The sequence below is a fragment of the Aptenodytes patagonicus genome, chromosome W (genome assembly GCF_965638725.1).
Source record: "Aptenodytes patagonicus chromosome W, bAptPat1.pri.cur, whole genome shotgun sequence".
Classification (NCBI taxonomy): Eukaryota; Metazoa; Chordata; class Aves; order Sphenisciformes; family Spheniscidae; genus Aptenodytes; species Aptenodytes patagonicus.
The window spans coordinates 14,307,790-14,325,991 of record NC_134981.1 but is presented as its reverse complement, the minus strand read 5'-3'; the positions used below and the strand labels follow the sequence as shown (position 1 = coordinate 14,325,991).

General features: G+C 42.5%; 1 protein-coding gene across 1 annotated transcript in view; it reads right to left on the bottom strand.

The window, feature by feature from the left end:
* Positions 1 to 18,202, bottom strand: part of LOC143171856 (adenomatous polyposis coli protein-like) — a 169,158-nt gene that overhangs the window by 113,238 nt on the left and 37,718 nt on the right. Inside the window, exon 2 of the mRNA XM_076360955.1 lies at positions 10,974 to 11,126. Coding sequence (XP_076217070.1) covers positions 10,974 to 11,108 — 135 coding nt within the window. The 5' untranslated portion in view covers positions 11,109 to 11,126. The remainder of the gene's footprint in view (positions 1 to 10,973; positions 11,127 to 18,202) is intronic.

The following is an 18,202-nucleotide window of genomic DNA, read 5'->3' as shown; positions in this document are numbered from 1 at the left end:
CTATAAACGATCAGACTGTGCACAGGGTGCCCCTCAATGTGAGAGGCCCCCTTGGCCAGGGGCTGAGTGCCCTATTGGTGGGGAGGTCCAGTGCTACTATGCAGGGTTTGTTTGTGTTACCCGGGGTTATCGACTCTGATTATACGGGACAGCTGCAAGCACTGCTATGGACCCCCTCTCCTCCAGTGTTTATTCCAGCTGGAAGTAGGATTGCACAGCTAGTTCCTTTTAAGAGTATGGTTCGTAATCGGGATCCTATTTCCCGGGGGGCTGGTGGATTTGGGTCCACAGGTGAACCAAATATTTTTTGGACTCAGCTTGTCCAAAGAACTCAGCCCACTTTGACCTGCACTCTAAAGAATAAAGGCAGCAAACCGGAACAACCGGTAGTGAAGGGAATGATAGATACAGGGGCAGACGTTACTATCATCAGTACTGCAAAGTGGCCTGGATCATGGGAAACCATCCCGGTCAACACGGGGCTAGTGGGAATCGGAGGCCTGTCGACGTCCAGGCAGAGTGCCAACTTAATACAGATTGTAAGCCCAGAAGGACAGGTTGCAACTCTTCGACCTTTTGTGGTTCCTGCGCCGTTAAACCTGTGGGGACGAGATGTCTTGAGCACTTGGGGACTAGTGATTGGCACTGCTGATTCGCATCAACATTTTTAGTGGGGGTCACTGGCGCTCGGCCCACCGTTCGACTCACATGGCTCACCGATCAGCCAGTGTGGGTGGATCAGTGGCCCCTATCACAGGAAAAGGCCGACGCGTTGCGAACGTTGGTGGATGAGCAAGTGAGTCAAGGACATCTGGTTCCCACCACCAGCGCCTGGAACACCCCAGTGTTTGTTATAAAAAAGAAAAGTGGTAAATGGAGACTTCTACATGATTTACGGCAAGTAAATGCCGTGATTCAAGATATGGGGACATTGCAACCAGGTATGCCTTCACCGACATTGATACCTCGTCAATGGGACATTGTGATTATCGATTTGAAAGACTGCTTTTTCACGATTCCCTTAGCGCCGGAAGATGCTCCCAGATTTGCCTTCTCTCTCCCAGTTGTAAACCATCAAGGGCCTAGGTTGTGATATCATTGGACGGTGTTGCCCCAGGGCATGAAAAACAGTCCCACAATATGTCAAATGTATGTTGCGCGTGTGTTGTCACCCATAAGAAACAAATATCCTGACTTAATTTGTTATCACTACATGGATGATATTTTAATCGCCGGACGAGACCCAAAGGAACTCATCACAGTTATGAAAGATATGTTGCAGGGGTTAAAGACATACGGCTTGCAAATAGCTCCTGAAAAGGTGCAAGTGCAAGCCCCGTGGAAGTACTTGGGGTGGAAGATTTTAGAACATACAATACAGCCCCAACCCATAACCTTGCAATCTAACATTAAAACACTGAATGACTTGCAAAAACTAGCAGGGACTATCAATTGGGTACGCCCATTGCTGGGAATAGATAATGACATGTTAAACCCACTGTTCAAGTTGTTAAAGGGTAATCCTGAGTTGACATCTCCACGAGAATTAACGACAGAGGCCAAACAAGCGCTACAAAAAATATCACAGGCGCTTACCGAAAGGCAAGCACAACGCGTAATTGAAGGATTGGGAGTTAACTTGTATGTCCTGAATCAGTCCCGACAAGCAGTGGGCCTCTTAGGCCAATGGGACACCAAGGGTACCCAGGATCCCTTAGCCATCATTGAATGGGTATTCCTGCCGCATCAAGCACCAAAAACGATAGTGACAAGGGTGGAAATGTTTTTGATGCTTGTGCGAAAGGGACGCGCGTGATGTTTGGAATTAACGGGCACAGATCTTAAAACAATTTATCTCCCACTGACTAAAGACCACCTTAATTGGTGTGAGGCTAATAGCCTAGAACTACAGATAGCGCTGGAAAATTTTAAGGGACAAATTCTAATTCACTATCCATCTCACAAATTATTCTCCCTTAATGAGGAAATTAGTATAATTCCTGAATCGTTGAGTAAGGAGGTACCTGTCGAAGGACCCACCTTATTCACCGATGGATCAGGACGAACAGGTAAGGCAGTTATAGTGTGGTGTGAAAAAGGGGAATGGAAACATCAAGTTCACCATGTTGTAGGAAGTCCTCAGCTGGTGGAAATATATGCAGTAATTCAGGTATTTCGCCAATGGGAGATGCCATTAAATTTGGTTACTGATTCTCAGTACGTCGCCAACGTTGTCAGGCGCTTGGAAAAGGCTTGGCTCAAAGAAGTTGATAACGAACCAGTGTTTTTAATGTTCAAACAGGTATGGGACTTGTTGAATCGCCGCGTAAACCCGTATTACGTGCTCCACGTGAGGAGTCATACCTCTCTCCCAGGGTTTATATCAGAAGGGAATGCGCGAGCTGATCGTCTCGCTGCCCCCGTATGGACAGTCCCTGTACCAGACGTTTCTACACAAGCCCGATTGTCGCACGAGTTTTTCCATCAATCTGCCTGAATGCTGCGTCGACAATTTGGGTTGACTTGGGACACGGCACTAAGTATCGTACAAATGTGTCCTGACTGTCAGCAATTAGTTCCCATACCCCAAACAGGGGTAAATCCCCGAGGAGAAAAGGCCCTACAGATTTGGTAATCCGATGTTACTCATATCGGAGAATTTGGCAAACAAAAATATGTGCATGTTTCCATCGATACGTTCTCCGGAGCTCTATGGGCGACCGCAGAGACCGGAGAAAAAAGCAAAGATATTTTACGGCACTGGAAAGGGGCCTTTGCTGCTCTAGGGGTTCCACACCAGATCAAAACGGACAATGGGCCCGGGTACATAAGCGCAAAAACGCAGGCCTTTTTGGCACAATGGGGCATTCGACATATCACTGGTATCCCTTATTCCCCTCAGAGCCAGGGTATCGTTGAGCGGGCTCATCTCACTCTCAAGCAGCTACTACAAAAACAAAAAGGGGGAATGCTAGGGTAATCACCACAAGCCCGCCTCCATAAAGCAATATATGTGTTAAATCATCTTACAATAAGGGAAGACAGGACAGCAGTTGGCAGCCCTAACACGGTAATAGCGAGACACTTTACATCTTGTAACTCGGCTTCTCCAGCAGGAGAAAGGGCTCGGGTGTGGGTCAAGTCATTGGAAAATAGCCAATGGGAAGGCCCTTATGATCTTATAACATGGGGGAGAGGATATGCTTGTGTTTCCGCAGATCGTGGACCCCGGTGGATACCTGCCCGCTGCGTTTGACCGTATCTGGACAAGGAGCCCAAGGAGCCCACGGATGCATCAACGGTTTGAAGTAGATTACTGGGACTTACACAAAGTATCTCATTCGATATTTGGGGAACCACCTAGTGGACCAGGCCGTGCTGGGGTATATAGGGGACCAAGTGGGTTGCCATTAGCCGTGGACTGGGAACACCAGGCGGCAGAGAACAGGCAACTGGATAATCGAGAGGTGACAGGAATTCCCTGCCTCCAGTGTCCTGGATCAACACATCACGCATGGACTTTGTGCAAATGTGATAATTGCGAAAGAAACCGGTATTGTCACTCTCAGTTCCGGGCGGGAAGGTGCACAAGGTGTAAAGGGAATACCACCGGGAACGCCGAACCACAGAATCTACAGCTAGTGTGTGGGAGATCACATTGTGTCCCCCAGCTGTGGACTGTGTGGGAAACGGACTGGGAAAGTACCAAACGACAGTGTGACAAACGACTTGGGTGGAAACGGAACAAAAAGAGAACGTAAACCATGACGCCAGCATGGGGGGATGTCTTGTGGCTAGTATCACTGTGTGCGGTTGCTGCGTTATGGGCACCCTCACAGCCGAAGGAAAATGTTTGGGTAACTCTGGCCAATCAGACAGGACAGGATTCCATCTGCCTGTCGATATCTTCCCCCGGTAACCCCTTTTCTACCTGCCTAGTGGGGCTTCCTTTAGATAATTGGGACTTGGGCCTGATTAGTCCTTTCAAGGAGGCCTGCGGGGGGGGACGACACGCCACTGACAATTGGGATGGATGCCTACCACATCTTAATCACTTGCCAATAGAACCTCAGGAACTTGAGCTATTAGGGTCCATAAAAATGGATTGGTGTTTGTATTTCAATTATTCAGGGGCCAATGTTTCCTGAGCCTGGCCTGGCATTCCCTCTCATATTAAAGGTGGGCCGTGTTCGTTGGGAAGATTAACTCTACTAATGCCAAACACATCTATGATCCTAGACCACAGAAGGAGCACCCCTAAGACACGCAGTAAGCGCAGAGCACATGCCTACACTTCACAATGTGATGATGCTGTCGACCTATGGAACAAGAACACTATAGCTGCGGTTGCAATCTTGGCTCCAGGTGTCGCAGCAGCAAAGAGTTTGGTCACATTAAATAAATTAGGATGTTGGCTAGCAAAACAATCAAATGCAACCTCTGAAGCACTAACGGGATTATTAATGGATGTAGATTCTATACGACATGCTACTTTGCAAAATAGAGCAGCGATAGATTTTTTGCTTTTAGCGCAAGGCCATGGGTGTGAAGAGTTGGAGGGAATGTGTTGTATGAACCTATCTGATCATTCGGAATCAATTCACCGCAGCATTCAGATGTTGAAGGAAGGAGTACAGAAGCTAAGAGTGGAAGACCCCTGGGACTGGTTGGATAAATTATTCGGGAAATGGGGTCTAAGTGGCTGGTTAAAAGGACTAGCCAAGCTAGGAGGGCTATGCTTAGTAATGTTCCTTTGCATCCTGGTTTGTGTGCCATGTCTGTTACAAGGTATGCGAAAAATGATTGAAAGATCTGTTTCAGCAGTGTTTCTAGTAAAACAAAAAGGGGGAGATGTGGGGATGGGAATCTCACTAACGGACATTCCTGAGTTTGATTTTAATGAGCAAACACTGTACCACCTGGCATGACAAGGCACTTAAGCAGAAAACAACGGAGAAAGGAATGTGCAGCTGGAAGGAGAAAAACAAGATAAAGACCATGAGGGCATTTCGCAGGATCAGAAAGAACGGGCCAATCTGCTAGAGCATAGATGCGCGTGAACACAAGGCTATAACCTATCTGCAAGCTGCAGGTAGCGCGTGTACACTTCTGCTTGCTATAAAAGATGCTAACAAAGAGCAATAAAGGTCTTTGGTTGCCGTGTCTGCCGGAGTCCGTGCCGCTTTTCACCCCCACAGCCAAGTGCCGGGTCCTGCACTTCGGCCACAACAACCCCAATGCAGCGCTACAGGCTTGGGGAAGAGTGGCTGGAAAGCTGCCTGTCGGAAAAGGACCTGGGGGTTCTGGTTGACAGCCGGCTGAACATGAGCCGGCAGTGTGCCCAGGCGGCCAAGAAGGCCAATGGCATCCTGGCCTGTATCAGAAATAGTGTGGCCAGTAGGAGTAGGGAAGTGATCGTGCCCCTGTACTCGGCACTGGTGAGGCCGCACCTCAAATACTGTGTTCAGTTTTGGGCCCCTCACTACAAGAAGGACGTTGAGGTGCTGGAGCGTGTCCAGAGAAGGGCAACAAGGCTGGTGAGGGGTCTGGAGCACAAGTCTTATGAGGAGCGGCTGAGGGAACTGGGGTTGTTTAGCCTGGAGAAGAGGAGGCTGAGGGGAGACCTCATCGCTCTCTACAACTACCTGAAAGGAGGTTGTAGCGAGGTGGGTATCGGTCTCTTCTCCCAAGTAACTAGCGATAGGACAAGAGGAAATGGCCTCAAGTTGCGCCAGGGGAGGTTTAGATTGGATGTAAGGAAAAATTTCTTTACTGAAAGAGTGGTTAAACATTGGAACAGGCTGCCCAGGGAAGTGGTGGAGTCCCCATCCCTGGAGGTATTTAAAAGACGTGTAGATGAGGCGCTTAGGGACATGGTTTAGTGGACATGGTGGTGTTGGGTCGACGGTTGGACTCGATGATCTTAGAGGTCTTTTCCAACCTCAATGATTCTATGATTCTATGATTCTAAGTTGAGTCTGGGAAAAAAGGGGCGGGGGCAAAGCTGTTTTAGTTTTTGTCTTTGTTTCTCACCAGCCTACTCTATTTTTAAACGGTAATAAATTAATTTTCCCCAAGTCAAGTCTGTTTTGCCTGTGACAATATCTCAGCCCATGAGCTTTTTTTCATCTTATTTCCTCCCTCTATCCTGTTGAGGAGGGGGAGCGAGAGCACAGCTGGGTGGGGGTCTGGCAGCCAGCCAAGGTCAACCCACCCAAGATATCTGAAAATATCTTTTTTTTTTTAACTTTGCCAACTACCAACAAATACTAGAGCTCTTCTAGACCACTAAGCATTATATAATTTTAACATTAATATATTATAGTCATACTTTTTAACTGAATTAACATGACTAGCAAAGCTGAATCACTGCAGAGATACCATATTCTTTCATCTCAACTACTGACTTCTATTCAACGACTGTTGTATTAGTCATAAATTTATGTATTTTTTCTTCTTCAAAAAGTGTATTCATCAGTGATGCTGAAAAACCTGACAATCTTTTCCTGGTAAAGTTTGACTTTCCTAAATTTCCAGAAGAAATTTATATAGCTGCATAAAATATTTCTGTTATCTAACACAATGGGATACCAAAAGTACTTAATCTCAACTGGTTTTATTTAACACTGAATCATGATTCATATTTTAAAAAATGAAAAAATTGAAAAAGTTGGTTTGCAGCTGGCAGAAAAGGAAAAATAAAAAAGTATTCTCTCCAGGAGTGTTCTCCAAAACATTAGTTTAAAATTGTCCAAACAGCAATAGTGACAAGGCACTTTTAACATGTCCTCTTGAAGACTGCACTAAAAAAAAAAATTAGTGAGGCTTAGGATACACTGTAAGAAATATAATCATAGAAATAAACTGGTCGATACTTTTCTCAAGAGCTATTCAAGCATACTTCAGCATAAAAGAGCAAAATATAAGGTTTATCTTTGCTCTTATAGCAGAGAAAAAGGAATGAACAGAAAGAGTTAAATGCATAAACCTCTTCTGTAGGGGGCAGAAAACGCAGCTTGTACTTGCATGATTTTAATCCCTATAGGACATACGTTAGAATGCTTCTCAAATAATTTAAGAAATCAAAATCAGTTCAAATGACATTCTTCCTATTTTATTATCGATACATGTGGACACAATATAGAGGCAATTAAATGAGTTGGAAAATATTATACAGAATATAAATTTACATGTATTATATAAAGATGAAAGGGAAAGCTTTTTAATCACAGAACACTGCATACAATAAAGATTGTTTTCTTACAAGACAACACATTACTCATTTTACTGTAAAAATCCAAGCAGAGACAGAGTGAATGTGGAAATCAAGCATGACATAAGTTATTATTTTGCTGCTTCTTGAATACCTGAAGTTAAATTACATGTACTTATTCCCACCAAGATCTTACATGTGGAAAGAGCTAATTCATATTAATATATTACATAAAGAAATATACACTCTGACAAAAAAAAAATACTTGTCAATTACACAAACTAAGCAGAAGAGTGTTCATTTGTAATATATATAAAAATTGAGGTCTTTTTCTGACAAGGGTTCTACATTTATAGACAGAAAGTAGATATAAATAGCACTGGACCAATTTTTTGTCTCTTTGAATTTTACAGGTTTTGAACAAAAATAAAATTGCTATCTCCATCTTTTTTCTAAATTTGTCTATAGTGTGTGTTTTATGTAGCTACTCTCATTACCTACACATCTAGACTTTAACAATTCTCCTATATTTATGGGCCAGCATCATTGTTGCACTGACTATAAAACAGCATCTGTTTATTTAAAGAGAACATTTTTTCCGTACTATTTCATCTTACAGTAAGCTAATAGTAACAGCTGCATTTCCCAAGTTTGTCATAATATTCTGAGGGATTTCTTTTGTTTGAACAGTCAATCCCTAAGAAAACACAAATTAAAAAACAAAGTGGACATTGTTTTATTAATCATTTTGGCACCCCTGATATCACACCCATCTTCATTTACCCCAACATTTTTTCTGGTCTGCAAATGGACAGTTTTCACTTTTAAATATGAAATTTAGCTTTAAACATGAAGCATTCAGACATTATTCTTATATAGGTCAGTAGTAGCTTATAATAAATGCATCTACAAGATGAGTTCATGTTAAGCTTTTAATTCTAGTATGATTATCTTACATTTCTGAGATGGAGAAATTATTAAAATGAGGCACAGTTGCACAACATTTTTAACACTGCTGCTTACAAAAGTCCTTTCTTTAAAAATATTCAATATCATCTTTAAAATGCCCTTCCCAATATTATTTAATTAGTTGTGGAAGGAAATAAGGCAGAAAAGGAGATACAAGTAAACACATCAACAGTCCAAAGAATCACTATGAGATGTTTCTACCCTAGCCCACAGAACAAAATAAATGGTATAAGAATGACAATATTGCTATAAATACGTCAGAGAACCACAGCTCATCTCCCCCACTACCAACTCCCTTTCTCTCATTAATATTTGGAATTGTATTGGGTGGGAGAAGCTGCTAGGGCTCTATTTCATCTCAAAGATGATTATATGCTATCCCAAAGGATTGGTTTTTCAAAGTATTTGGACTTTTACTTATTTATACGGTAGCTAAATAACCAGAGAAGCAGAGGTTGAAAGTCCTTCCGATTACTTTTCTTGTAATTATTCCTGAACATGGCACTAGAACTACACAAACTATGAAGCAAGCAGTCTCTTTCAGTGGAACAAAGCCATCACGTACCTTCTCCTAAAGCTTATAAAACTAAAATTATCTCTTGACCAAAGAGAATCGTGCAATGATCTCAAATTTTTTCACCCACAGACTCCAATTCCCAAGATCATTCCTAAGCCATCTTTCATAGAATCATAGAATCATAGAATCATAGAATCATAGAGGTTGGAAAAGACCTCTAAGATCATCGAGTCCAACCGTCAACCCAACACCACCATGCCCACTAAACCATGTCCCTAAGCGCCTCATCTACACGTCTTTTAAATAAATTCAAGATAAGGCAAAGCGAGGTTTGAACACTTTTCAAATACATCCAAAACAAACAAGGGAAAGAAAGTGTCTTACTTCAGGTCCAGGAGCAAACGCTCATGAGGAATAGAGCTGGTTGGGATTTTTTGATAGAATAGGGATTTAAAAAAAAAAAAAAAATCAAATTAATCTAAACAATCCTCTCCCCCCTCCACCCCAAATGAAGGAAAACATACTGAGTTTGGTGGAGGTTTTTTAGGATACATCCCTCAGGTCCAGGAAAGCATTTCAGAAAAAGAAAATATGAAATATCTACTCAAAATATACTAATAAAGACAGTTCTGTGGAGCGTGACAGAATCACTTTCTGTTTGGTGATCTGCCAGATTTGAAGTAAGGACATAAAAAGCTGTCCCACATCCCAAATTAATGCCCTAGAGACCACCTTATACAGCTGGTTTGTTTCCAAGTCACTGGAAATTTAATTATATACACAAAAGTCAAAAGAAAAAAGATAACTATATGGGGACAAAGAAGGGAAAAAGACTTTTTCTCTGTCCCTTTTTCAAACTACGAGGAAGATCATCGCCTCTCCTACTCTTCACTCCCTTATTTTAGACTGCAATGACAGGGAGAAAGGAAGAGTTATTGATAAATTTGTTATAATATTATCTTAAGAAAAACAGTATAAGTGACAGATCTAGCTCAAATTTTCTGATACATAGTTAAGCAAACAAGCAATTATTTTCAGAGTTGTTAATGCCAAATGTAGTTTCAAGTAGCTGGTGTAAAGGACTATAATTTCACTTCAATTCAGAAAGCAGAGTAATTTTCATCTTGCAGTGCAATGCAAAGATTAAATATAACTAAAAAACATGTAGTTCTTTCAAGTGTTGTCATAACTAATGACAGTAATTCAGAACACGAGAAAAATTTTCTTCTTATAATGAATATATAGCTCAATCTAGAAGCTAGAGGAAAAGAAAGTTCAATTTAAAGTATATTTAAATTGCTACATTCATCAAATCAGCACATTTCATATAATTATAAAGTAACAATAAATCTACCACGTGAACACAGTAAAGCAAGGAGATGGGCATATAAATGTTGTTTAATGTTTAGAATATGCTTACACTATACAGTAGTATATGCAGAGATACCAAAAATTTCTAAGCCATGTTAGCTTAGGTACCAAAAGCAGCCCAGTTTTCCCAGCTGTAGCACCAAGAAACAGGATGTGTCAGCTCAGGAAAAACACTACATTAATGCAGCTATATTGCTTGTGAAATTCTGCCTTGTTCAGTGCCGTGTATCACACAAATACAACTGTACCTATAGATGGATTTTGATCAGTAGAAAGATAAATTCCATCTGAGCTTAGCATTTCCTCTTGGATAGGTGGCTCCGAAGGCCTACACCTAGTCAATAAACACTAGACAGACCCACTTGGGTGAAATTAGTAAGTATAAATTTAGGCCTTGGGAGAGACTGGAGACTTGTGGTATTATTTTAAAATGAGCTTTTCTTTTTGGGATGTTAAGTAAGTATTGTAATAAAACTAAAAGTTTTTAAACTTACCTTAAATCACTGAAAATCTCCAGTCTCTCCACTGTTTTCAAAAGCTGAGCAATGCCTGCTTTTTCATAAACTATGTCAACAGACTGGACTTCTTGCTGGGAAGTACAGCAGTGGTAAAATGGTAGGGCTTATCATGACAGACCAGAAAAGATATGAAAATGGAAAGGTGTGTCTAAAAACTGTTTTGAAATGTTGTTTTAGTTTTCAAATTTCAAAAAACAGTTTTCATAATCAAGTAGATTTGATTAATAGTTTTCCCTTACACAGCCTGGAAAGGGATTTCTGTAGGAATCTAAAAGCACATAAAATTTCTTGAGCAACTACCAGTCCATTAAAACACTCATATATAATCAAAACCAAAAGGCAATAACAGAAATGGTGATACACACAGACATATAGGTTGCAATACCTTCATATTAGATGCCTCAGTTTCCAGCTTTGTTAGGTGATTTGAGTTGTCCTCTAGCTCTTGTCGAAGGTTGGAGTTCTCCATCTTTAATGCCTCAACTTGCTTTAACAACTGGTCATATGAAGCTGCAGCCATCCTGGGCTACCCTCAGCCCTGGAAAAATAAGAAGATACTAGATTTAAACATTTTAGAAAAAAAAAAAATCTAAACATAAAATTACATCTCAATCTTTCCCATTTACCACCCAACTTACTAAACATTTCATTTAAATCCATTAAACCAAACTATTAATGCCTAGAACTAACATCAATTCAATGGCTTTTTTTCAGTAGGCTTCCATTTGATACATGATTCAGCAAATGAAAGAAGATGATAACAATTGCTTTATGTATTAGAGGAAGCCAGAATACACAAGGGGAAATCATACCATTATACAAAAGCATCCTTACTTTTAAGTACTTCAATTATAACAATAAGAAACTAAGGAGATAATAGATCATATTTAATCATTTTTGAGTAGTCAACAAGCACTGTCAACCATATCTAAAAGATGCTGACTGCTCACATATTTTATGAAGTGAAATATAGACACAGATGCTCAGCATTCCTTAGAATAACACACACTAATGAAAATGTGTAAAAGGAGAACAGTAAATACTGAGGAATTTTAGCAGAACAGAAGCATCAAATGTAGTAGTAATCAAGTCTTTTGCAAAAAACTCCAAGGCATAAAGACTAAAATAAATATCCGTATATTTCTAACACAAGAAGAAGAAATACTGCACAGTTAAAGAAACAGATGAAAGGCCATTCTTAATATCAAGATACCCTATATTATAAATACAAAAAGGAAGAGTAGGAAAGATATAGTATATAAATCATAAAATATTACAGTGATTGTGTTAATAAGTCATACATGCATTTTAAGCAATCTTTATTTTGGGTAATATTGTCACACAGTCCTAAAACATTACCACAATTATTCAGCTATTACAAAGACACATAAAACACACACACTAACTTAAATGATAAAATTCAAATTGTTTCCCATTTTCCAAATCCAAAACCCAAAGTTATTCATGTAAATAAACAACATAAGATAATTAAAGCCTGGGTAACCACATTTGAAGCTATCAATTTCTTATTTGAAAATAAGCCATTCAGCAAAGTAACAGGAAGCATAGCACTTCTTACATGTACAAGTTACCCTGCCAATTTCACAGCAAGAATTTCCTAAGCAAATATGGCACCTGTAACTCAAAAGAGAAAAATATAAAAAGCTTACAGGACAACATTCCTTTTTCATTGCTACTATAGTACTTTGGAAATATCAAACATCTAAAAAGCTCATATTTAGTTTTTATTTTATTATGGAACATACTGCAAATACAGTTTGCAAGCTATCTTTAAAATTATGCTAACAGAAGAGCAATTTGTGTACCCCCTCACTAAGCCTTTGACCTTTGTAATTACAAGGTCAAGTAACTGCTTGTGTAATCAGCTTTGCTCTTCCAGACAACTCTTAATTGAATTATCAAGCTAATTAAAAAATAAGTAAAATTATCCAAAAAGGTTGGACTTAGTTCTCCAACATAAATTTTGAATTGTTTAATCTTTCAAAATTTAAACTCAATGAAAATATAAACAATAATATCTGTTATTAAAGATAGGAACACTAACAAAAGCTTCACTGCATTTGATATGGCAATTTTATTTCATTTTCAAGAAACAAAACTTCATGTTCTAAACATGTCTCATCATTAAAGAAGGGCCAAGAAAGAAATCTGCCATTTGTGGAATTGTGACTTCAATGACAGTACAAAGGGGGGGGGGGGAGGGCACACATGACACCACACCTTAATAAATTTCTTTTTCCTAATGTGGTCATGCTAGACAGGAGACCTTACTTTTAGAGAAACGAAGGCAATCCAAAATATTTATTCTATTCCATGGATTCTGTACTTTTTATAATCAGGCAGTTCCACCTAAAAGGCAGATAGCTGTCAGAGTTATAACAAAAAAAAAAAAATCCAGAAAGGCAAATTGTTTGTGGTCCATTTCATGCATGTATTCATTTGAGAAGTACTAGTTTGCCATTCTAATTAATAAAACCATCAGCTATAGTTCACATTTCTTTTCAGAACATACACTACATGGCCAATCCTGCCCAAGCAAAGGTGGATAACTTTAAAATGTTTTCACTTCTAAGTGCTATAAAATGACACTGTATTGTAATACTGATAGAATCTGTTGGTTTATATGAGGCTCTATGACTACATTGCATAAATAGTAAACAATTTTTCATTTGTTGCACCTGACATGTTAGAAATTAACTCAAGTATATCACACATTCATTTACATCTAATTGACAGAAGCCGCTGTGTGCCTTATTTTACATGCATATCAATTCTAGCTAGAGTACCTTTTTCTTACATTATGTTAATCCATGGTTAGTATGTGTACTGGTTTGGCTGGGAAAGAGTTAATTTTCTTCATAGTAGCTGGTATGGTGCTGTTTTGGATTTGTGACCAAAACAGTGTTGATAACACACCAATGTTTTAGTTATTGCTGAGCAGTGCTTACACAGCATCAAGGCCTTTTCTGTTTCTCACACTACCCCACCAGTGAGTAGGCTGGGAATGGGCAAGAAGTTGGGAGGGGACACAGCCAGGACAGCTGACCCGATGTAAGGGATGAGGCCCAAGTGACTGTGCTGTAAGCACAGACGATGCCCCAGGGAAAGCTCCAGAAGCCAGCCATGGGGAGGGGCCCGGTGTCACTCTCCTTGACTGACTAATGTCTCAACCACTCCTGGAGCTGGGGTGAGAGAAGACTCTAGAAACCTTGGGCTGGAGCCAATAAATAGGGGCACACGTGAACCTCCAGGGGGCACTCTCCACACCCACCCCCACTGGCAGGTCCGACACTGGATCCAGGATTGGTGATCTCGCTATCTCTCTCTACCTCTCTCCTGCTTCCCAGCTCTCTCTCTCCTGCTTCCCAGCTCGCTCTCTCCCCCCCCTTCTTGCTCTCTGCTTTTGATGTTACTAAGTATTACAAGGCCTACCTCAACTCCTCACAAAGCCGCTTAGCTTGTATTATATATTAAGACATAGAAGATTGATGCTTATAGAAGTGTTTGTGCCATTAAAGTTGGAGTTCGTGTTTGGACCTTGAGTGTTATTTCACCTTAATCCACACCGAGGGGATTTGCGGACCTTAGTCACTCTCCCCTTCCCGCAGGTGGGACGTGACATATTAATTGGCATCACAGACAGGATCCCCTCAGTGTTGGAAGGTCCTACGGGATACCGACTCTCCACCCAGTGAGTGCGGGCGGGGAGAGCCGGGAAGTGACCTCTCAGCTATAAGCCGGGAGAGGTTCGAGCAGTGGCAAGCCATGGCTGCCCGGGAAATGCCAGTGCTTGACTGCTCCCTTGTGGTTGAAAAGTTAAAGGAATATAAGGCATGCCCTTCCCCACCAGGAATGGCATGGGCCCATATTAGTTGGCACGACCCGAAAGCTGTAGCGGACAAAATCACAACCCTCATGAAAGAACAAAAGGCTCGACCGGGAAAAGGAAAAGCCACGGTGTGTGCTGTGTTGGGAGCAGCACTAGTGGCAGCCCAGAAGGAGAGGCACCTAGTTAAGCGAACCAACGATGAAATGGTTGAATCTTTACAAGAACAAATAAAAACCCTGCAGGGTCAACTAGCCGCTGAACGTAACACTACTCAGCGACTCCACGCGGCCCTGTCAGATGCACTAGACCGAGAAAAAATTTTACGGTCCGAATTAGAGGAAGGGGGACAAAAATCTCCTGACCGGACAGATCTTGTTTCTGTTCCGGATAGTGTGCCGGGATTTACAAGCTTGGCACAGATGGCCAAAAAGCAGAGCCTAAGACCTTTGTACCCAAGTAAAGAGCTAGAAATCGAGCGAGAAATATTTTACCCCGAGAATGGGGAAGTGGTGATGAGGCCAGTGATTAAAACGGAGACCACTGATGACAGCCAAGGTAGGGGAGCTCCGCAAATCACCACCCAAATGGTGCCGTACTCAGCGGCCAAAATGTCAAAAATCCAAGAAAAATATACTAGATTGGCTCAAGAAACTGAAACGGAATATGTATGGAGGGTATCGCTAACCGGTGGTGACCGAATCCTGTTGTCAGAAGATGAGGCCCAGGGGTACTGGGGGCCAGGGGTTTTCCTAACTACCGATGACCCCAGGGAGCTGTGGTCATTAATCCAGCGAGCTGCCTATTGGGCAGGGGGTCTAGACCCCTTGGAAAGGGGAGATCCCGTGTGTATTGAAACCCCGACCGCAAACCAGTTGATCGAGAGTCTGCAAAAGGCTGCTTGTCTTCAATTAATGCATGATAGGTGTTTGGTCCCTCAACAACCTTCCCCAATGTTATTAATTACTAACCCCGACAGAATGATTCCCCTAATCCGAGGTTTACCTGATTCCTTGAAACTATATGCAGTGCAACTGCAAGACCGCTTGCAGGATGCACTAGCCCCACGAGGAGGGAGACGAGCCCGAGGAGGGCCCGTGACTTGGGGCGAAGTAGCCCAAGAGTTAATAAATTACGGTAGGAGGATGGAAATCACTGGGGGAGCCACAAAATCGAAAACTGCGGTGCGGAGAGCGGAACAGCAGGAGAATTGACCCCCGCCCCCTGTGCAAACCTTGGGGGCAAAGAGAAACCTATTGTGGGCTGAGGGAATCGAAAAGGGGATTCCCCGGGACATAACGGATAGTATGCCCACTATAGCCTTAGAAAAACTCATCTGAGCCTGGAAAGACAAAAGGAAAATGCCCCCCAAATTTGAACAGCCCACTCAGGAGAGTATGAGGGCAGAACCCCAATTTGACGATAGGGCAATGATTGCCTCTAAGGCTCCTACCGCCCCCGAAAAGGATTTGATTGACCTGGGAATGGGAAACTGGATGCACTGTCCCCAGTAAGTGAGCCGGGGGACGGCCAGTAGGTCCATTTAAGAAGGCTCACAGAAAATAGTAAAGGGGACCTATTGATAACATTTCCCCTCGGTCCCTTTAAGACCCCTGTTACGTTCCTAGTAGATACAGGTGCTCAAATGTCAGCACTTCAGGTGGATGTTGCTAACCGCAATGGTATAGTCACTGACAAAAAGCAAATCTGAGTCACGGATGTGTTCGGAAACTCCAAACCGCAGCCCACAGCTCGAGTCAAGTGCTGGTTGCCGGGGGACACATCCCCTATTGAGGTTATGATGATATTGGGTATATTGCCTACGGATATTTTGGGACTTGATGTATTGAAGGGGCGAGCCTGGGTAGACTCAAAGGGAAGGGAGTGGAAATTTGGACTCCCCGCAGCTCTCATAAGACTTTTACAATCGGCGCCCGCACTCCCCCCCTCCAAAATTGTTAATGTAAAACCCTACGCCCTACCATTAGGAGCAAGGAAGGGAATAGCTCCTGTGATAGCCGAACTGCGAGAACAAGGGATAATCATCCCCACTCACTCACCTTATAACTCCCCAGTATGGCCAGTCCGTAAACCCAATGGAAAATGGCAATTGACAATTGATTATCGGCGTTTAAATGCCAACACGGGCCCCTTGACAGCCACAGTGCCTAACATGGCCGAATTTTTCGCAACTATACAGGAGCAAGCCCACCAAATTTTAGCAACCATTGATGTGAAAGATATGTTTTTTATGGTCCCCTTACAGGAAGTAGACAGAGATCGCTTTGCCTTTACATGGGAAGGTGTGCAATTCACCTTCACATGCCTCCCCCAAGGATATCGCCATTCGCCGACCATTGCTCACTTCGCACTGGCACAAGAGCTTGCCCGAGTCACTCCCGGAGAAGGGGTCAAAATATATCAATATATCGACGATATATTGATCGGCAGCTCTGATGCCACGGCGGTGGGACAAACCCAAACTAAGATAATTACTCACCTAGAAAATTTGGGGCTTCAGATTCCGGCAGAAAAGGTACAGCTCCCATCTTCCGAGGTAAAGTTCCTGGGCATTTGATGGAAGGGAGGAACAGTGTGTATTCCTCCCGAAACCTTAACTACCCTTGAACAAGTACAGATACTGGGAAATAAAAAGGAGCTGCAACATGCCCTAGGCTTATTGGTATTTTGGAGAAAGCATATCCCAGACTTCTCCATCATAGCCCACTCCCTTTATGATTTAACTCGCAAGAGGGCCACCTGGGACTGGACCCCCATCCATGAAGAAGCCTTAAAGTTGTTAATCTTTGAGGCTGGGGTATATCAGGCCTTGGGGCCCATACACCCAACAGACCCACTTTATATTGAATGGGGTTTCGCAATCCACAGACTATCTATACATATGTGGCAGCGCGGACCGGAGGGTCCGACCCGTCCCATCGGGTTTTACTTGCACAGCTTCAAAGACGCAGAAAAGCGTTACTCAGTTTGGGAGAAGGGCCTCTTTGTGGTGAGTCTAGCCCTACAGGAAGCTGAAAAAAATCATACGGCGACAACCAATCATTCTTCAAGGACCCTTTAAGGTCTTGAAGCCGGTACTGGCCGGAACCCCACCCCCTGCGAGGGTTGCACAGCAAGAAACAATAAGAAAGTGGTATGCGCAATTAGATCATTACTGCCATACGTGCCAGATGGAGGAGGGAGCACCTAAAATGCTCCAAATACAAGAACCTCCTGACAACCAACCAAACCAGGGACCACCCCCCTCTTATATAAAACCTGCCCCTCCATTTGACCCCCACCAGAAAAACGTATGGCTCACTGACGCGTCCTCTAGGAGAGAGGGAAAGATGTGGAAATACCGGGCGGTAGCCCTACATGTTGATTCCAGGAACCAAATCGTAACAGAAGGGGAGGGAAGTGCTCAAGTGGGAGAATTGGTAGCTGTGTGGAACGTGGTTGTTAAAGAGGCTGAGACTAAAGAACCAGTGTTTATTTACACAGACTCATACGCTGTATTCAAGGGATGCACCGAATGGCTCCCGTTTTGGGAACAGAATCAATGGGAGGTCAATCGGGTACCAGTGCGGCAACGAGAAAAATGGGAAGAAATCCTAAATATCGCCAAGCAGAAACCCTTTCTAGTAGGGTGGGTTGCCGCACACCAAGCCGGGAATCACCCAGCTCACCTTCTGAATAATCAGGTGGACTCATTAACCCGTTTAGCAGAAATGGCCATAGAAGGCAAGGGGGAAAAATGGGAACAC